General features: G+C 48.0%; 1 protein-coding gene across 2 annotated transcripts; it reads left to right on the top strand.

The window, feature by feature from the left end:
- Window positions 1-1,307: 1,307 nt before the first annotated feature.
- Window positions 1,308-21,779, top strand: LOC144724118 (uncharacterized). Of its 2 annotated transcripts, none has more exons than XM_078603007.1 (5): window positions 1,308-1,555; window positions 2,505-2,996; window positions 6,344-6,513; window positions 9,235-9,550; window positions 15,286-21,779. In XM_078603007.1, exons 2-5 carry the CDS (start codon window positions 2,525-2,527, stop codon window positions 18,855-18,857), a joined length of 4,530 nt encoding a protein of 1,509 aa, XP_078459133.1. In that variant the 5' UTR covers window positions 1,308-1,555; window positions 2,505-2,524; the 3' UTR covers window positions 18,858-21,779. The 2 variants fall into 2 exon arrangements, with proteins under 2 accessions (XP_078459133.1, XP_078459132.1); XM_078603006.1 differs by having other exon boundaries at window positions 1,309-1,555; window positions 2,521-2,996.
- The last annotated feature ends 405 nt before the right edge of the window (window positions 21,780-22,184 follow it).

Below are 22,184 nucleotides of genomic sequence, written 5' to 3'. Positions count from 1 at the left end.
TGTTGTTGAGGCAACAACAATAACACGTAGCTTAGTGGTGTCATGTATGCCGATTACCACTAATAAAAGAGAAAATTGAAACATTGTAATGTATCTTCAATGTCTCTGTTAAGGACTGTGACCCAGCACAGCAATGAAAATCCACACGTTCTCACTGACAGCGATTTCTAATTTAGTGTTATTGTTATCGTTTCACAAACAAAAACAACCTAATCCTTCAGGTGGTTTATTTCTACAATGCAAGGAGTATGTTATGTTTCGTGAAGGGAAGTTAGCATTCCTCTGATGTTTTTGGCACCACATAACATTCAATCCCAGCCTCGGAGAGCATTTTTGTTTTGCCTTCCACGGACATCTGAAGCACTAAAGCCCAAAACTGTATCGCGTGTTTACTTTCCCATTGATGTCCTTAATGTCCACATATCAGCTGTCCATTTTCTGTGTTGTCCAAAGGTTTAACTCGAGTGCCTTTGGCATCCATTGGAAACAACTCTTAAGTTAAGCAACGTCAAACGTTAATGTTGAAGCCTATCTTAATGTTTCACAGGCTGACTGTCGAAATATTTCTGGTGAGTGTCTGCACAGTTTACGGAACGTATTCTACTTCCCCGTCAGGTTACATTTGTTGAAATGTGATGATGGCCCGCCTTTTATGCACTCAATAAAGACTTAGTTGATTAAAATGTCCGAGGTTTTAATCAAACAATGTAAAATATGTTGTCCACGGGAAATTTTACTCGTTGAAGATGTGCGTTTGATAATCGGCATATGTTCTTGCTTTGTGTGGAAGTTTACATTATGCGTTTAGGTATTAAAAAAAATAATTTAATCAAATAAGTTTCGTAAGTGAGCACTATTGACCTGTTTTCTCTAAGCTTCAGTACTGCAAAGTAACAGCTCCTATTGTAGTTTGAACATGTAATTATTTCACAACTGTTTCCTCCTCTTCTTTTATCATTTTTTAAACTTTGAACATCACGTTTTTTGTGTCACGTGTTCACAATAAAAAACACAACGGGTTCAAATGGTAAACGTTCAGCGTTCATATTAAGAGAGTTAGGTGATGTGTAACGAAATGCATGGGGCTGCTGGCTTTTGATGATAGCTGCTTGATCTTTTGTCGTTCCCGTCCGCTCTGTTACTGTCTCACTCAGCTGTTGATGAATAATCCACGTGAATGAATGCATTCATGCGTCAGTGAAATTCCAAAGCCCTATCGTGAATAGTAGTAAATCTTCAGCACCGTGAGCTTTGAACTGGGACTTTGACCTAGAGATGTAGGTCCCCTTTTTTTGCAGTACATAAGCACTTGCAAAGTCTAAGTGTCCTTCACTGCTTGTGAGTAAAGCATCCGTCGAGCTCGGAATAAATGTAAGAGACACACACTCCAAATGCTTTTTTTTTCATCAAATGAACTTTAGTTTTACAGACACTTTAAGTTATCGTTTATTGGAAGATACTGTTGACAATGATGCTAATTAGATAGAAGTCTGCAGTGAAGAAAAAAACAACTCCAAACTCGTGCTTATTGCTTCCACAAGCCACGTTCTGAATGGTAATTGTATGTTTTCTTGCATGCGCTCGTGCTAAACTTTCCAACTTAACGGGAAAGCTGATACTTTTCCAAGGGGTGATATACACCTTGGGATGGCCGTGTTACACTTGTGCCAACTCATGAGTTGGAGAGCCATTTTAGAATACTCCATTCCAGACAAGGGTAAGGCACGAGCTAAGCTAATTGAGCATGAGACAGATTTATACTACACATGGCATGATTCTTATGTATATGCACTGTATTGCTTGTATACATGAATGTGTATTTTGTAGAAAACTAATTTCCGCCATTGCTATGTTGCAATGAAAATACAATTATAGTGAACGAAGTGTATTAAATGTGGTTGCGCATACAGGCGCTTTATGACATGTGTATTTATTTGGACTTCGAATATATAAATAGTGGTTTCAGAGCATAGGTAACGAGCGGCTGGAATGATGACATTACGGTAGTTTTTCAAATTTAGGCACCTCATCGAAAATATATGATCTGGTGCTCGATGTTTAAACTATCAAAGTAGTTGTGCTGGGTAGATCCCCGTGTCTTGTTGGTACATCCTCCTCGATATCACTAACGTCCCATGACAACACTCAACACCATCACAGTCATGTATGTATGTTAAACTTAGTATTTCGTATCGTTACGTAGCCAACCGTGTCAAACGGAGATGCGGGGGAAGGACAATAAAACCAAAAGCAAAAAAGCAGTCCTAAACAAAAAATCAGTTTGTCAATCTAGATGATGATCTAAAAGTGCATAGCTCAAGTGGCTTCCTAATGTCGGATGGAAGAGCGTTCCAGACGGCCGCAGAAGCACCGTCTGTAAGCGCGCGACGCAGCGCTTCCAGACGGCGCTTCATCCGCGCCTCCGGTCAGCACGGCGCGGCTTCGCGCGGCGCGAAATAAGTTCTCCGTGCAAACGCACGGCCACTTGGGCTGACGAGGAGAAGTCCCCTTCACTCGCAGCACGATGCATCTCGTGCCGCTGCCACCACCCGCCGCCGCCGCTGTCCTCCTCCTCCTCTTCCTCGCGCTGGAAACGCGCGCGGCGCCCGTGCCCGCCTCGTGCCCGCTCGTCTGCACGTGCGCGCCCTACCCGGCCGCTGCCGACGTCCTCGTGGTGAACTGCAGCGGCGTGGGCCTCTCCTCCACCACCTCCTTCGCCGGGATCGACGCCGCCGCCGTGGGCACACTCGACCTGAGTCGCAACGGCGTTGCCCGCGTGGACCTCGCCCTCCTCGGCGGTCTCGCTGGGCTCGAGGTGCTCGACCTCGGCGGCAATGGGGTCGTGGAGCTGCGGAGTGGCTCACGGGGTGGGTGGCGACTGACGCCCTGGGGACGTGGGGTTCCTGGTGGTGGTGGTGGTGGAGGGGATGGGCAGCTCCTGAAAAACCTGAAGGTGCTCCTTCTGAACGACAACAAGCTTGAGAACATACCCGCAGGTTTGTGTTGTTCTTATTATTGTTGTTGTTAAAAAAAAATAGTTTATTACGCTTTTGTCGGTGAAGTACTAAGGACCGTGCTAGTGTCAACACGAAGCGCAGCAGATGAAACGAGTTGGTAAACATTGTGAGATGTCAGCAGGCACAATCATTTGACGTTGAGCTTCTAACGCAGTTTTAGGCGTATGCATAATCATTCGTATTGCCTCGTACTACAGCATAGTTTGCAACTTTTTAAAGATAACATTTTCCATAGCCCTCTTAAAATGCTCAACTCTTATCACGAGTAGCTTGCCTTCCTGGGAACTACCATGATGTTGTCGCCTTGATGGAGCAATGGCCCACGGATTTCCTTGGCAGTATTTACTTACACAATCTCTTGTGTACGGTCAAAACACCTCGCCATACTGGCACCTTGCAGCCCAGATAAAATATAAATGATAAATGTACACTATGCCTGCCATTGATAAAGTCACCCGGAATACATGTGGTTATGTCAGATCTCAAGGTAAGCAGGCGTTGAGCCTGGATAGTGCTGGGATAGGTGACCACCAAGCACAACGCAGTTGCTCTGGGACTACGTGGTTTGCAGCATGGGAAGGCTGTGCAGGAAAGTCAGTAGTTGTACTGTGATTCTATGGTTTCACGTTGAAGCTCTCGACCTTCAGCATCTCACACAACCCAACACTGCGAAGTCAAACAGATGCCCCCATTCAGCAGTGGACTGGACATGGCTGTACACTCGGGCTATAACATTGGGGCTATAACAATGGGCTATAACAATGTTTTCCATTTTGCGACTGGATGATTTGCCACGATTCGAGATAGTCGTTTGATCAATTGATTGTATTCGTTTGTTTTACATTGTCGTGCCATGTGGCCCCTTTAGTGCCTTCGCGTGTTACGTGAGCTCGAGATATGCGGTGCAGCAAATTTGTGGTGGAAAAAATGATAGGATGCATTTTAATAGCTGGATCGTTGTATTGTTACCCCCCCCCCCTAACCAGGGTGCGATTTGATGGGGGCTTGGGGAGGTTGGGGATCTCCCTGCATATGTACCTTCAATTGTCATTAACCACTTGATGGGAATTTCTTATCAGCTTCAGAGTAGACAGAGCAGCAAGGACCATGAAAGAAAATTGCATGTACATTCAACTGCTTTCGCACAGTACGAAACCAACCGTGCTAATCGGAGGTGCCCGTTAATGTTCGTGATGTAATCATGGAGGTAGAGCAGTAGCGTTGTGGCTTGCAAGCTACACTAGGAACCAGGTGGTGGTGGTGGCCCAGATTAAATTTACTGACCACAGTGATGTCCTGCCCCCCCTGTTCACGAACCAGAATGGTGAAGTATGGTCAAACAAACCCCCATGGCTAGAGTGGTGTGGGGGAGTCCTTCAACCAGCAGTGGACCGACAAAGAGCAACCCGATTGTAATTGATGAGTAACACACACGCGGACTTGCGCTACAGCGCGGCCGTTTTATGTAGCGTTGTTACTCATTCACCAATTGAATATTTTAGTTGGTTTGCTTGGACTCTGTTATCTTTCACCCATAATCTGAGGTATGCGAATTCACTCTAGTATCTTCTGACATCATTGGGAGTTTTATTGTCTTTTTGCCTTTGGAGGCATTTTGCAATGCATTTATTGTGCCCATTTAACTTGCTTGAGAGGTATTTATTGTCTAAGGGGTTCACATAGTGTTGTGGTTTTAATGGTGATGTTTTTCTTGGCTTTTTTTCTTTTGCCACTGCTAAGTTTTCACCACATTCACGTGAAATTATGAGCGGAACTTGGACTAAACTGCAGTTTATGGTTAAGCCAAATAACACAACAAAAACTTGTTTAATACAGAGAAAAAAAATACGTTGGAATGTAATGCAAAGGAAACTTTATTCCGTTGAAAATGTGAGTGAAAGGAGAAAGTGCCACTCGTGTATTTTGCCTGTGCTCTACAAAGTCCTAGTTTGTAGACAGGTATGGGAATATATAACGTACAGCAAGGGAATGTTCGTGAGTCTTTTGGAACAGACCCCATAAATCATACCTCTCTGTATGGGGCCCCGTGGATTCTTTCAGTCCTCATGGGCAATCTGTTGGAATTCATCCCAACCTCAAAATCAGATGAACCCTCATATATTGCAGCGGGCCTTGAGGTACACTCGTATTGAGACACGATACATTTTAATTCTGTAAACGTGAATGTATTTTTTTGGCTTGTTAAAAGAATGACATAAATAGTCTTGAGACTCAGCGAGCCATTCCTGTATAAAATATATTTTTGTTGAAGTATAGTAATTGATATATCTGGCTTGGTAGCATGGTGGTTTGTGTGTGCAGCTTATATGAGTAAGGTTGCAAGTTCAATTCCAGGTTGGAGTTCCATTCAACACTTCATCCCTCACATCCGATTAGCGCGGTTGGCTAGGTACGGGGCGAAATAAGTTCCACATACATACGTCCCTCTGGGTTCCATTTACTGTAATTAAGTACCGCTTTGTAGAAGTCCTATGGAGTGACACACACCATTATAGGAATGGGGAATTTACATCACCGAGCCAGGTTCGTATAGAAGTAGGTACGCACCAAGCAATGTTAATTTCAACAGGAATCCAACATTAATTTTAAGGATAATTACGTAACATTACTGCAATTTTTAAAAATTATTTTCTATGAACAAATCACACAGAATGCACCTGATCCTGTCAGGTCTAGGAAGCTTAGCAGGGTTTGAGCCTGGATAGTGTTTGGATGGGTGACAGCCATGCATAGAACAATTCGTTGTTGTTAGAAGAGAGCAGTTTAACAATGGATTTTTGTCGAAGAAGGCAGTGCAACAAAATCTGCCGTTGTACTGTACTATGCTCCAACGTATATGCTGCCCGCATTCACAAACCAGCACTGGCCGGCATGGTGACACACACTACACTGTACCAGGTAAGGCCCACTGAGCTCTGTGTAGCTCTTTTTCTGAAGCGACATTGCCACAATTGATCTCTCAACGAAGTGGCTCATCATCACCACGTGGAAATTTATAGCAACCAAATACCCGAAAAGCATGTTTCTACATGTGGGGGAAAACTGAAGGACCCGGAAATAAATCTACGCGACCACGGGGGAAAATATGCAAGCTTCAAATATTTCGTCGTCATGGTCAAGATCGAACCCACGACTTCCTGTAAACCAGGTGAGACAATTAACATCTCGGCACCATGGCGCCCCCCATATGGTCAAACAACCCCCCATGACCTGCACGGCCTGGGGAGGCCCCTCATCCTGCAGTGGAGCAACAAAAACATCACCCCAAAGTGCATGACATCGTAGTATCACGTGACTGTGTCTAGTTATCAGGGAGCTGACGTCACTGGAGAGGTTGAGCCTGGCGCGTAACGAGATCGTGACGGTGCGGAGCGACGCTCTACACACGCTGAGCTCCCTCCGTCACCTGGAGCTGCAGGGGAACCGCATCTCCCACGTGGAAGGTGGCGCCTTCCGGGGCCTCAGCGCCCTCACGGTAAGCAGACGCTCGCCCAGGCCCTCGGCTCCACCGTCCGTGGGCTCTTCGCCACCCACCGAAATGTTGTCTCAAGCAAAAAAAAAATCGAACCCTTTTGCAGAGGTCGCCAGGTGACGAAGCATAGGTCAGAGTGCTGAAATGAAACCACCGAGATGTGGAATTTGGATAGAGGCAGCCGGGACCTTTGAGTAATCCGCGCTCTCAAGGGCAGGGAGTTGATGATCTCAGTCAGCTCACCAGTGACTGCATAAACCCAAAAACAGTGAAATTATTTTTTTACTGAATTTGGCAAAATTCCAGCACTGAGAATTCGATATATATCTATTTGACTGTCATGCCAAGAACATTACTCTCACTGACCGTGCGGAGCAGAGGTCACTTGAAGGGATGTCAGAGGTACAGCAGCTCTGTCATATCCACTTTCGCGGGACGTTCTCCAACATGAAGGGTCGCACTGCTCTGCGAGAGATCCGGATGGAAGCCGGGTTTCATGACGTGAGACCGATAACACAATCGGGACAATATTTAGGTGGATGGGGGGGGAATAAAAAAATAATCGCTTGCTTTATTAATAGCAAGTACATTTCGTATTTGTCAGCAAATATACGTTTAATTAAAAACTCCTGCAGAAAGCAGTGCACCATCTTGTGTCTGAGAAGATGACACTGAGAAGTGCTTCCGAGGTGTGCTCAGCTTCCTCTGCTCACTTGGCAATCAAAAGTTCAGTTCTAAGAGCTGCGATATGACACGTGACATGAAAACATAGACTAAATGTAATACGACGGTTGTTTATTGTCATTGGCGACTGGGCTGAGACCATCGCCTCGCTACACTTGAGAAGCTGCGATTAATCACGGGGCGGATGAAATTCAGAGTTAAGCCCAGACTTTCAACTGTGCCAGCTCGTATTCTTAGGTTTTTTCGGTAAAGTCACGTAGGTAAAACATTAAAATTAATAAAAGTAAAATAAAATAAAAATCACGACGTTTCGGAGGCAACACAAGCTCAGTTTTCTGACATAGGGATTTTGATGCCTCCTGGCCATGTCTTCCCCTTGGAGTTCTTACTCACGTCCATGCTGGAAGCCTGTGTCTGAGCAATTTGTGTGTGTGTGTCTTGTTTAAACGTTATAATAGCTCTCTGCCTAAACTACGTTTGGTGCGAATGAAGTTAGAGTCCCTTCATAATATATGCTACAGGCCCCGCACTAGCTTCATCCGGCACTGGATGCAGACAGTGGTGAGAAGGAAACTGCCACTATTTGGACACATCTGTAGGATGGACAACATCGGTAAAATGAAAGTGTGTTGTTGTTGTTGTTTGGAAAAATGTAAGGGACTGGAAAGAGAGGAAGACCGGACAGAGATTGGCTTGACACGAGGGATTGGTGCCTGAAAGATGTGGCCACTGTTCTTTGGGTCTTTCGGTAAAGTCACGTCGATAGGTTCAAAGAAAATAACAAAAAATAACACAAAACTACGACGTTTCGATCGCAACACAAGCGTTCGTCATCAGGAAGTCACGTAGATAGGTCCCTGATGACGAACGCCTGCGTTGCGATCGAAACGTCGTAGTTTTCTGTTATTTTTTGTTATTTTCTATGAACCTATCTACGTGACTTTACCGAAAGAACCAACGAATATGAATTCCTGCAGTCACGAAAGCTTTAATTCAAGATGTGGCCACTACTTGAGTATATTGGCACAAGACAGAGGAAAGTGGAAACGAATGACGAAATGAGCAGTGGAAACCTACGGGCTGTCTGCCCATGGATCGTGAGGATCATGAACCATGAGGAATTCCTCTTGAGTTCTAAGACTCACAACACATGTGATCATTCAAATTGTCAGCGTTGGCATCGCAGGCTTTACAACCGTTTTCATCTTTACCTCTGCCGTCACAACTGCCACCATCACTCATCACCGGCATCGTTAGTGTCACAGTTGATCATTTTGAGGATTAGATATGAACATTTCACAATCACTATAAATATGGTACGAACACAACAATGTTTTATCCAACTAGTTTGTAATATCTAGATTTGAAGCTTTCGTGACTGCAGGAATCCATACTCATTGGTTCTTTCGGTAAAGTCAAGTAGGTAGAAAACAGTCTGCCTCAGCAGCAGACCACCTGATGATGGACGCTTGTGTTGCGCCCGAAACGTCGTGATTTATTTTATTTTATACCTACGTGACTTTACCGAAATAACCAAAGAGTATAGTTTGTAATATACTATTTCTTCAGTAATGTAAATCTACAAAATAAACTTACCATTAGGTTGACATTTTCTGGTGTCTAAGTGCAAAAACGTATTGTCACCCTTCAGTTGTAAGCAGCATTTGATGTTGTCACTTATGCTTGTCCAATGATCATAAAGAAATGTCCTTAACATGAATATTGTATCAGTATACAGCTGAAGCCTAAAGTGAAGTTACCTCACGCCCCCCCTGCAAATTTCAGCCACTGCATGTAAAACAAGTCTTAAACATGTTCATGAAAGTAAATGTTCACACTAAAAAAAACATAAAATTGATGCAAAGTCATTTTATACGATCAGGGCTCAATTCATATGCAATTTCGTTTCCTGAAATGAGCGACTTTGTGTTATTTCAGTGGACACTATTTCCCCCATCCCACTTAAAACATGTGGCTCAGCATGCCACAGCCCACTATAGGCTTGGCATTTAAACAAACCACTCAAACTTTCATGGGCAGGAGCTGAACTTCGGCGACAACTCGCTCTCCACGTTAACACCGGACCCCTTGGCGGACCTCGAAGACGCGATCGGCAGGGCCAGCCTCTCCCTGGATCTGAGGGGCAACCCGTGGAGATGCGACTGCAGGGCGTCCGCCCTGCTTGGCTGGGCTCGGCAGAGCCAAGCGCGAGCCCGGCTCCTCCGAGAGGTCACATGCGGGGGTCGCCCCGCCGGACGGAGCCTCCTGGCCGCCGAGGAGGATTGTGGGCGTCCGGGCGCCAGCGTCATCGCAGCAGAGGGCACCACCGCCGTGCTGCCGTGCGGCCGGGATGAAGGTGAGCCACCTCGGCTTCCGCAAGCTGCCGCCCGTTTTCCTTTTGAGAGCCTCTCTCTCTGTGTCTCTCTGTGTCCCTCTTCGGCGGGCACCACGACGGCCGTGGCCGCAGATGTCGTTTTGTCCATTGCAATGGCAGCGCTGTCAACCCCTTATCAGTGCCCTACCTCGTTACAGAACAACTCAGACCTTATTGGTCACCCCGTGCCCATTATAAATGTCAACGTTCATCCTGCAAAGTCCCATCACACGGGAGAAACACGACCAAATAGACACCACTAGCACACTCACCACTACATAGTTGTCAACCCCTTATCAGTGCCCTGCCTCATTGCAGACCAACTCAGACCTTATTGGTCACCCCGTGCCCATTATAAATCTCAAAGTTCATCCTGCAAAGTCCCATCGCAAGGGAGAAACACGAACAAATCGACAAAAATGTTGTTTTGCCCGTATTTAAACAGCGGGCGCTCGGTGGATTATTAAAGCCGGTGCTTGGTGGATGATTAATTGCAGGATTGTGAGAGAGGGCGACTTCTTGACGAGGCTTTCATCCAGCAGTGGATTGATCGAAACCAGAGTGCCTGACGAGGGCAGAGCACTCAACCTTTGCGCACAAGTCTGAACCCTACTTGCTGCACTGCCTATGTAGTTGCTCAGTTGACTCGCATGCAGGTGTCTCAGACGCAACGTGACTCCGTTATCCGCATCCTGGCTCCAAGCCAACAGTAAATTTGATACAGTAAATTTAGCTGTGACGGTCCCACCTGAAGACGGAGACTTGTGTTGCCTCCGAAACGTCGTGATTTAATTCATTTATTTTCATTTATTATTATAATTTTATTTCTATTATTTTTTACCTACGTGACTTTACCGAAAAAACATAAGAGCAGTTGTTCTTCACTAATTTTCAGAGGTGGTGGGGGGGGGGTGTGGACCCTGTGGGTCACTGTCGCCGATAAGACATCACCAGTGTGTGTGAGGGCCGTCACGCCATTTGAAACCATTGTGGGTTTGACAGCTGCACGATGATGACTCGTTGTGTGTTGTGATGGAGGCCGCACGTCGCGTGGCCTCACTGAAGGCCACGGATCAGAGTGTGTTGCGAGCAATACCACAGCACATGGGTGAACGCACAGCCCTTTTAGATGTTATTGCTTTCAGCAGGCGCGTCCTGCGACGGTACGGATGTTGTACAGTGCAGATCGTAGGTACATTCACGGTTTCATCGGTAAGCGAAACAAATAGCAAGAATTGGTACGTGCGGGATGAGGGCCTCCCTCCACTGTGTGGGGTCGTGGGGATAATTTGACCGTTATTCACTATCCTGATCAGCGCTGGTTTGGTGAAGGAAGAAGCTTGAATATCCCTCGCCACTTTGTTAGCCGTGGCCGGGAATCGAACTTAGGTGAGGCGCAGTGCGCCCTGATCGCTCTGACAACGGCTTCAGAGGTACAAATCTCACCTGCCATCGTTTACATGTATCGTGAAATGAATATATTATGCAAGCAGTATATTTCTACATGTATGTCGTATGAGTGCCGCGTTAGTTAAAGCTACAAAGTATTTATGAAGGCTAAGGTCAACTACTAAAAAAATCCCCCGTTTAGCTTGATGGACTATCAAATAAGACTAGGAACACATTTTAGGCAGATATAACCTAGGGGAAATCCAGTTGCGGTGTATATAGCAGTTGCTACTGGTGGCGTGTGTGGGCTGGAATTGAACCTCTATCAGTAGGATTATCGCTTAATCACTGCGCCACTCCAAAAGTTGTGCGCGTGTACAATCCGTGTATCACATTCGGCTGTCAACAAAATGTATGGCGAAGAAATGAAAAAAGTCATACATGTGATCACACACTTACAATTAAAAATTAGATATCATTGGATCTCAGAAGCCAAGCTGGGTTTGAGCCAGCTTTATAGACGGATTAGTGCCCACCAGGGTTTGCCAGGTGTTGTGGATATGGGGCTGTGAGATGGCAAGCAGATGCCAATGTCGAGTGTTACCTCCTCTTATGCATCGTTCTTTTCTCCAGGTATTCCGTTTACCTCCCACATGCCAAACACGCATTCATGGAATTGGCCAAGCATCCCAAGTGAGTCTTTCCTTGGTAAATAAACGTCAGGATCATATTTAGTATCATTATTATTTTAATCAGTCATTCTGCAACCTCTCCTTGATCTGAAGAAGGGGAATTCCCTGAAGCGTCCACCTACTGTATCATTTATAGCAGCGCTAATGACAAATGTGGCGAATGGTATTCCAGTTGTTTCCAACACCACACCGGTGTACCGTTCGGATGATTTGTCTACGTCCGATGCAGTGTGTTATCGGGCGCGTGCTCTCACTTTTAAATCAGTTTCCAGCTCACGCCGAAACCAAGTTTGCGATGGTGGCGCGCAATAACCGCAGGCGTTAGTGTCACAATTTACTGGCAGCCATGCAGTGCCGGCGAGTCCCCTACAACATGAGGCAACGGTGTCATGGTCCACATGAGGCGTTAGAGAAGATCATATCGCTATGTTCAGGACTGCCGCTATAACACTTTATGGCAGTCAAGCATTCTAAAGACAAAGTCTCCCCATCCACGGCTACGACCTTGCATATTTCAGCTGTCTTTATGTTGCCGTGGCGACTTGGGGTTGACAATCTGTTGTTAAATGAGGGTTATAGGCGATTAAAGTAACGTATTTATATCGGCATCGAAATGTGGCCGCATTCTTAAGACGCCGTGCAGAAGCGGTGGGAATACCTTCGTGTGTCCGTCACTCCGGTGGCCTATCCGTCGTTGCTTTCTCAACTCGACGGAGCGGGCCGCGTTGAAGGGCCGTCACCTTCCGCTCCGCTGCTGCCGGCGCGCTTGCCTGACTTGACCGCCTGAACCTGAGATCCTGGTTGTTATTGTTGCTGTTGTTGCTGCTGCTGCTTTGCAATCTACATCAGCAGCCGTACGGAATAAGATAAAGACGCGGGGATAATTGTTTTGTAGAGAGAGGTGCGGTCACTCATAGGCAAGAGGTAAAAAAAGGATAAGGTGTCTGAGCCTGGACTTGAGTTGGGGCAGTGAGTTGATAGCTGAGATGACCGGTGGAAGTGAGTTCCAGACTAACTCCAGACTATGGGGACAGCAGGGTAGAAGAAGCGACCTCTTCATTAGTTTACTATTTACGTTTTTAAAGGCGCTGCAAACCCAACAAAGGGGTTCACAGCTCTGTACAGAGAGAGTCAGAGAGAGAGAGAGAAACACCTTTTATCTCGTTAACATATCATATAAAATAAGTAGCTTTTTTGGATTCTTTATAAATGGGTAAAATCTCAGCAGTCAGGCGCAATTTTTCAGGCAGAGAGAGTTCAAAATCTGAGGGCCAAGGACCGAAACATTTTTTTCCGAACGCGTGGCCGACTAATTTATTATTCGGAATGGATTTAAAGCAAGAGGTCGTAATTGGGCGTGTTAGGGGAGACGCTTTACAAGTACGGCTCAGAATAGTTGAGAGGTGCAAAGCGGTGATAAAACCAGTTTGGCATTGGAACAAAGCGGCTGAGAATGTGATCACCATTGGATAAGCACGGATAAACACAGTTCTTAGCAGTGCATCACTGGAATGGGCATCGTAGTTATGCAAACCCAAACATGGCAACCTGGCACAGATGTCGTGGGACCTCCATACAGACAGCTCAGTGGAACATTTTATTTTAGTTTTTATAAAACAGAAACATTCACGAGATAAGAACTGTGGAGCAGCCATAACGAATCAGTGTTTCTCGAAGTGACGTGAGTTTTACTCCGTTACTTCGCTGCATGTGCCCCGGTTTCCAAATTTTAACAGCTACGGAGAGTTTTAGGTGGCATCAATGAATGTGCATTCGGTGTATATATGCAATAAATGTATACTGTCATTATTCTACTGCCATTATTATACAAACACATTCATATCTTGAGGGTTGTATTGCCAAGGAAAGCTTTTTAGAAAGGTCCTTTGATGCTCGTTGGCCAATTACATTTGATAAATGATACTGTACATATACAAGAACAGTAAATGTCCACACAGACAAGGCAGCAGCCTACTTGCTGTGTTGCATCAGCAGATGGGCGTCTCACACAGGCTGCATCTCTGATGGACGTCTCACACCGTCAACTCATTTATTTTTACAGCGCACACAGAATCACCTCTTTCACCCTTTGTTCCCTGAAACAATACACAAATAAAACCTAATAACATGTACCGAACATTTAAACTATATTAATTATATATATGTAATATCAGAGATGGAATATCAAAGATACTTGGGTAATGATGGGGCTGTGGGGGGGTAATCTGCATTCACAGACATAATGGCAAACAGGTGAAAAGTTTACAGTCATTTACATCTTCTCCTTTCACGTCGTTTGGCAAAGACGTCGTCTCTTTATTAATACCACTACCCCGATTTGCGTCGTCTCAACCCCACACTTACGTCGCTGACAGCATCATCGTCCGTGCTTTCTCGTATCCGTCGCCTCTCAGCCTTCCCCACCATCACCATCACCGCCGTACCCTGTAAATTGGCTTTGATTGACGCCGTTTCGATATGAGTCGTGGCGCCTTTCAGGAACGCATTGAACCGGGGTGCAACTGCCGCACTTACGCGTCGTCACGGCACAATCGTCTGCACCGACCAGCACGCACGATGTGCGGCAGGTGTAGTGAGTGGAGAGGCCGCTGATGGGGGCAGTGGACAACTGGGAGTGAAGCGATGAGTGGCGCGACCGGCGGGGAGCTCCAGAAAGACGGAGAGGGCTTCTGATGCCGGGGCTGCAGCTGCCGTGGCCGAATGTTGTTTTATGGTGGTTGAAAAAAAAAATACGTAGTCTACAATCTCGACTTGGTGAAGTCCTTTCACGTTTTTATATATAGATATATAAAACGAAATTATAATTCCAAAACACGAGTTGGGCAGATCGAGCAACAAGCTGTCACGTACAGATGTGTAAAATAACCATTTTATTCCAATTTGCAACAGGCTTTTTTTCTTCTCTTGAGATGAAAGGCAGACGTTTCATCGGGGAATATTTCACCGGAGTGGGAACCTGAAACCAGCTTTGTAGATGTGTACGCTACACACCCGCCGGCGGCATGCAAAGGGGGTCACGTAAACGGTGCGCCGCCTCTCCGTATCCCAGTGCCTTGGGTCCCGCCAGACCACGGGCTCCAGTGCAGGTGCACACTCAACAGCGATACCACTCGCACTCACGCACAATGGGCGTGTGTATAAAATACGTACTTTGCTCACTCTGTTTTGCAGGCATCGGGATGTTGTCGTGGTTCGTGTGGCACATTAGGAACATTCGCAACACTGGACTTCCCATGCGCAATGAATAAAGGCCATTGGCCGAAACGTCGCTAAATAGGCAGTGTTATTGACGAATGTGTTGACTATCGGCTTGCAATCCATTTGACCTCCCAGCGCGGCGGTTGAAACGACGGTCCAAGTTTCTTCACCCCTCCCTGGCTGAGTCCACCCGGCAGTATGAATGGGGACACCGCAGTTCGTCGATCGGCCGGCCGCACATGGTGGGGTATCGCGTTGGGACACCCACCTCTTACCAAGAGATTAGACCAGAATACCCACTAGGAGGGCTCTCCAGTGCTACCTCGAGCAAAAGCCCTTCCGCCAACAGTGCTGCAAGCGAAGCAATTTCCTGGTCTGCCCCTTTACCCCCTTTTTTTTGTTTACTTTCATTCGCAGCCATGGAGGTTCTCTACTGGAGGACTCCCTTGGGGCCCGTCGACGGCGAACGAGACGGCGACGGAGGCCACCCGCACGTGGACGGAAGCGGCGCCCTGGTGGTGCCGCACGCGAGCGTGGAGCACGAGGGCCGGTACGAGTGCGTGCGCTGGAGCGGGGCCGCCAGGGACGTCGCGCCCGTCCACCTGCTCCTCTCCGAGGGCGGGCACCGGCGCGCCCGCTCGGCGACCGGGGAGCCCAGGGCCGCGTGCGCGGTGTCGCAGGAGCAGTTTGTGCTGGCAGTTTCCCTCTCGGTGATCATCACGTTCCTCGGCGCGTTCGCGTTGGGCGTGTTGGCTCGGCCCTACGTCATGCCGCTGTTCTCCTGCTGCTCGCGGAAGCCCAAGGAGGGGCGGGCAACGGACCGCAGCGCCGCGGCTCGCGACAATCCGGCTTTCTCGGACGACGGCGTTCAGGGGCGGCCCGCAGGCGACGGACGGAAAGGCGCAAGTCGCAAGAAGGGCGTGTGGCTCTTCGGTCGGAGAAAAAATGAAATCGCCGAGCCGAAAGTGAAGTTTTATTCGGAGCCACCGGGCGCCATGCTGCATCGTGAGGGCAAAGCGAAGGTCTCGCGGGCTTCCTTCAGCTCCAACTCCTCTCAAGGTCCCTACAGAGACACGCACCTCCCCGGCATGGGCATGGGCGCTGGCGGCAGGAGAGACATTGATAGCACAGATTCCGCAAGAGGAAGCTCCCAGACAACCTTCGAAAATGTGCAATTAAACGCGCATGGCCATGCGAAACCTCAAAAACCCGACTCGGATTCTGACTCTGATACGAGCTCTTGCCACAACTCATTTGTGAACGTCAGCGTGCAGCCACTTGGGCACATCAACCCGGGCAGGGGAGTGGGGCAGCCTGGGCACCTGAGCCAAGTTTCCGGAGGCATGGGAGTGAGTCACGGTGGTAATCGAGTTCCCACGGCTAAGTTGAGTTCCCCAAAAAGGTTGGCTCCACTACCTCCAGCAAATGTCTCTCAGGCGACATCGCCGGCACTACAGCTGCCATCAAAGCAGAATTCTGGAGCAATTGCAGGTGCCGTGAGTGTGGCCATGCTTGGTAAGCCCTCAGAGGTTGGTGCATTGAAGAGGTGGCCAGAGTCTGAGAGGTACAATGATCGGTTGCAGGAGGAGCAGCGCAATAAGCCGCAGAGCCTGATTCCTAAAAAGCCTCCCAGACGCGAACACAGTGATTCCACGTCCGACTCGGAAAGCGATGAGGGAAAAAACGTGGTCCCTGGTGGGGCCCATGGTGGCATGACGCATCCTGACAAAGCAACAGACTTGGAAGAAATATCTCTGTCGTCAAATTACGTTGTTCACATTGATGGGATTGACACGGGAGAAACTGAATGCGATGCTCACATCGATAGCCCCGTGGCTCATGGATCTTCTCAAAAGAATGTCGGACAAACAGGTGGGCAGGATGCGAGCCAAACTCAGGGGATGCATGCGGCTCAGCCCGCCAGACGCAGAAGTTCCAGCAGTGACGACTCATCGGACACGGACGATGGCAACGGTGGCGTGGCTCTCCCCGGCGGCAAGGCCCCTGTGGTGGCGCCCAGATACGTTCTACAGAGAAGCTCCGAGGGCGGTGAGTTTCCACCCAAATCCGCGGCGGCCGCACAAGGCAAGCTGGGCCCGCAGGCCAGCGATGCCGCCGCCGCCGCCGCTGGTCAAAGTACGCCATCGAAGCGTTTTACGTTCGCCAAGCTGAAGGCGGCAATGAATTTAAAGGTGATGTTGCCAACGTCGAAGAAGGAGAAGGGAAAGGATAAAAGCAAAGCAGAGGCTCAGAAGAAGGAAGGCGTTGAAAGCCAGTCGTCGGGAGACAGCAGTTTGGAGGATGGAGATAACAAACCGAAGACTGCTACGATGAAGATCGATGTCGAAGACGGCAAGCAATCCAGTCCTTCTTCATCGAACGCTTCAGAACAATCGAACGATAGGGCTAAGGATTTGGAAAGTACACTGCGTGCACCAGTAGCACAGCATGGCCCGCAAGGGGTCAGTCTGGCTGTAAAAGCTCACCTGGGGAAAGGGGATTCACAGTCACTTAGCGACAGCAGTGAGTCCGGTGATGACCGACGTGCTTCGCACCTCGGAGACGGAACAGCGAAGGGCTCTTTGATATCTGGACACGCGAAATGGCCAACAACACAGTCACTACACAGACTTGGCCGTGGGGAGGACAGCGAAGAAGATGCATCTCCTGGCACGAGTAGCATGGACGGGCGAGTCGCCAGCTCATTACAGGTGGCATCGATTTTGGGCCAGGAGAGGCAGACGCGTGATGATTCTCACTCCGATTCCGGCGATGGTGGTCATGCTGCCAGCTCACCACAGCTCGCAGCATCTCGGAGCTCAGAGGGACCGACGCTCCACAATTCTCACTCCGATTCTAGCGATGGTGGTCAAGCAGCGAGCTCACTACAAGCGGTGGTGACGCGTGGCCAGGACAGGCAGTCGCACAAGGAATCCAGCTCCGATTCCAGTGATGCCAGGCAAGCCACCGGCTCCCTACAGCCGGCGAGATCTCGGGGCCGGGAGAGGCAGAGGTGGGGCAATTCTCCATCCGATTCCAGTGATGACGGGGAGAGGCCACCGTGGGGCTGCACGGGGCCTCCACGTGGTGACACAGAGGGCAGCAGGCACAGGCACGACGATGAGCACGAGGTCTCGCCATCACCGAGAAGCAATCTTTTAGCAAACACGTTGGCGGCGTGGCCTACAAAGAAGCCGGACATCCTCGGAACACGCGGACAGCCACGTGTGTCCGTGTCCAGCACCAGCTCTGACGACGAATCTGTGGAGCGTCCGGTGCCGCAGAAGCAGCAGCAGCAGCGGGCCACTGTCACTCCTACGGCCACCCGAAACGTTTCGGCAACACATGAGCTGCACACTCAGTGGGGCTACTCAACAAAAGTTGACTTTGATGGAGGGGGTGCATTGGGTGGTGCTACCAAGGCGGCGCCATTCGAGTCGAGCTGGACAGTCTCATCATTCCTAACGCAGGGTCGTGACGAAGGAGCAAGTGACTCGACTGGCGTTGCGCAGCCACACGTGACGCTCCAAACAGAAAATGCTTTTGGCTTCAGCGAGGCTTTGGCCTCGGCCCTGCTGATGGCACCAAAGGCTGGAGAGAAGGGCGGCGTGTTCTCATCCGACGCGCTCCTCTCGATCACGAAGCGGACGGGTCGACGGGGAAGCGGCGACTCCTCTTCCTCCTCCTCTTCATCCAGCGGAGATGAACAGCTGAGATCAACGAGGGCACGGGCAGCCAAGCCGGACCTGCTCTCACCTCCGCCTCCTCCACTACCGAACGCTCCTCCACCTGGTGATGAAATCGATCGAGGCAACAACGACGACCACGATGAGGGTGGTGCTGGTGGTGGTGATCAGGACTTCGAGTTTGTGAGTCTACCCAAGCTGAGGGTCCCAGGCTCGCAGAGCGACTCGTCGACCGAGGAGTTTATTAGCCGCCAGCCCACGGCGGGGGCCAGCAGCAGCCTCAGCGACGGCGACTTGGGGTGAACCCCGTCACGGTCTCCATGCACGGACGTTGGGAAGCGCTGCGCGAAAATAAGAGATCAGACAGCGACATTGGGAACACACACACACATACACTACTCTCGATAATGACGCTGTCGACAAAGATTAGGCAAAAATAATATGCACTTTTAAAACATTGCCGTTTCAAAGCCACAGGCTGCATAGTATTTGCCATAGAAAGCAAAATAAATTCTTCTGAATGTTAACATCAAAGGGTAGTTTATATTACAATCAAGTGATACTTGTTTGGGCAGGGATTACGCTGACAAAATAACTCAACCTGCTGGAGTTTCCTTCACGTTCAAGCCAGAAATATCAAGGTTTTTTTTTTATTAATGCAGTGATTTATTCCATGAAGCTTGCTCTGAAGGCTCTGTCCTGATACACGTGGCAAATGCCAAAGCAACCCAGGTCACACCTTGCTATAGATATATATTTTTTACCAGATGTCCTCGCTTCTAAATTATAACTCAGGTGGTCATGCACAAGGGGATCTCCAAAAATATGCCGGTTTCACTGGTCGCGGTTTTTAGTTCCATATCGCGGTGGTGTCAAGACCCTCAACCTGTACCTCCAGAGCAGCAGCTTGGGCTACAGCTGAGCCACAGAGCCAAACTCCACGCCTGCCACTTTAAGGGGTATTTTTTTCTCGCGAAATTGCTATCACCCAAAACACATGTGAGATAGTCATCAAACTTCATAGAGGTTGTATCATATTTCGTATTGGATCTAACAATAATGGCCCATTCATGGCTGTTGTTCATTGTAATCATACCTCCAAATTAATGTCGATACTCAAGTAAAACTGTTGCAAGGCAAAAATGTGATTTCACAAATGAGCGTAAAAATGTTGCTAACAGAGATAATTAAAGCGCTTACGACGTAGACATGTTTTATATTTTGTCAAGATTTTGGAAAACCGCTAGAGGAGATTGACACGAGTGTTGTTTTTTTGATCACAGTGTGAGATTATTCAAATGAAAGCACTCTGTGATGAATTTTTTTAGGTTGGAATGTACAACGGATATTTTGTATGTGTGTGGTACATGGCAACGATGTAGCACGTGTACCCTTGTGTTTGGTTCATTCCGTGGTGAGTGCACAAGTCTGCAATGCACGGTGACTAAAATACTTTATTACGTTGCAATGTAATATGTTAGTGACAATCAGCATCACTTCAAATTACGTTCCACATTCTGAGAATGTTTTACAGCACGGCAAATTATCGTGTATCACTCGACGTCACTCCATTACGGAATACCACAATTAAACAATTAAAAATATTGATTGATAATTATACTTGCTTAAAAACCATTTGTCTGATGCCGATTTATTGAATTCCCGTCAATAATCCTATGACCACATCACGCCACATAAGCCCAATCTCGTCTCATCCCGGAAGCTAAACAGAGTTGACCCTGGACAGTACTTGGACGGGTGATCACCAGAGCCTGGCAGCTGTTGTAGGGAAGGGGCTGCGATGTGACCACGAGGTGGCAGTGTCACCTCTTCGCCATGTGCCATGCGGTGGGTTTATTGGCCTTTATGCTGCATAGAGAAACACATTCATGAATGGCATTGGCCAAACGTGCCAGATTGTGACCCTCCTTAAAAAAGTATTAAGAATTAGTGAGGTTTTCATGGATAAATAACAGCACGGAAATTTATTTTATTACCTGACATCATATAACGCCATCTAAGGGGTGACATTTAAACGCAGCAAGAATAAACCCCACGGCTCAAAAACCATTGAAGGTTGTGGCTTTATTTATTTAAATTTGGAACGGTGGGGGTCACGACAGTTCGTGGAAAATCAAAGCGCATGGTGCTTCCACGGGCCATGAAACAACTAAAAAAAAGTGGTGGAACATCTGCGGAGAGACCCCCTCGCGTGCGTGGCCCGTGCGTGGCATGTCAGCCCCCCCACCCATCCACCCACCTCCTTGCCCTTATTTTATCCCCACTCCGGTGAGCAAGAATGACTGTACGTTCCGTCAGCCGTAAATCACCGCCGTGTTTACTGCCGGGAATCGAGGTTCGTGTCAGCACGGGGACGGGAGGCCGGTAAAAAACAGCGCGCGGATCGAAAAACAGCGCGCGGGCTAACAAAGACAGGAACTGCGAGGCACGCGGCGAAGACGTGACGGGAGGTTCACACCAGACGGCTGGGCCCCGTCGTCTGCGCCTGCCACTGTGGAGCCACGGTGGCCAAACAAAACGCCGCTTTTTCAACACATCCACGGCCGCCACATCACCACCACCGCCGCCACCACCACCCTCCCTCTTCCCTCTCCAACTCACACAGGGTTCCTGTTTACAGAGGCCACTCTTTCCTGTTGTGAGCGTGCCCGTGTTGTCATCTCAAAGCTATCGGCCCGTGTGCGTCTGATCATGTTATGTTTGTCTACCCCCGCTGGAAATTCCAGCTTTTCTGGCTGTTGTTCGTGGAAGAGGGCATTTGCCGGCGCCCGCTGGAAGCTGACCGGAGCCGCTGTGTGGGAAATAAATTGAGCCATTGATCTGATTTCATGGAACATTTTATGCAGACGTGCTTAAATGTAGCTGCCAGCTTGTTTTGATCTTGAGTGCATATACAGTATTTGGATGTCAAGAAATTAAAGGATATCCCACTGCCAGCAGTTTATGCGAACCCACCGAAATGCGCCTTGAACCAGTTTGAGAAGTCTCGTCGTTTATATGGTAAGAAAAGTCATAAATAATTTAATATGGTCATTTCGGTTTGCTCCAAGAGGTGATGTTACATGAGTAGGTGCATGACTTACTAATTATTAACAAAATATATCCTTTAAAGGGATCTGATGAGTAGGATATGTTCCATTTTTCTACATGTTTTCATATAAACGCTGTAAAACGTGCTTGATATTAAAACAATATTTGTCAGTACTTTTTCAATTGTAAATGTAATGTGAAAGTGTTTTACGTTCCATCTGGACAACAACCCATGGTGTAGTTCTATAGCTCTATCCAGTAGCATGTTAGACTCTTCGAAGGTCACACTTCACCATTGCTTTTTATTTGTCGTACATTTGGTAATCGTATAGCTAACAAGACGCTGTCGAAAAGGAGATATACAGGGTGCTTAAACAAATGTTAACACTTATATGGGTCTATCGTTTTTAACGTAAAAAGAACGGCTAATAATACACTGTAACATGATAACAAATTAATTTTTATAGCTTCAAAAAGTCAAAGAGTCTCCACTCGTTCGCCATCGTTGTCAACACGTTGCCTGGAATCTTTTCCAGGTGATCTCCAGAGCCTGGAGCCACATTTTTTGCGGTATTGTTG

Source organism: Lampetra planeri, chromosome 19 (genome assembly GCF_965212315.1).
Source record: "Lampetra planeri chromosome 19, kcLamPlan1.2.h2, whole genome shotgun sequence".
In the NCBI taxonomy this organism is placed as follows: Eukaryota; Metazoa; Chordata; class Hyperoartia; order Petromyzontiformes; family Petromyzontidae; genus Lampetra; species Lampetra planeri.
The sequence above is the reverse complement of the archived record's forward strand: the minus strand, read 5'-3'. Positions and strand labels throughout refer to the sequence as shown.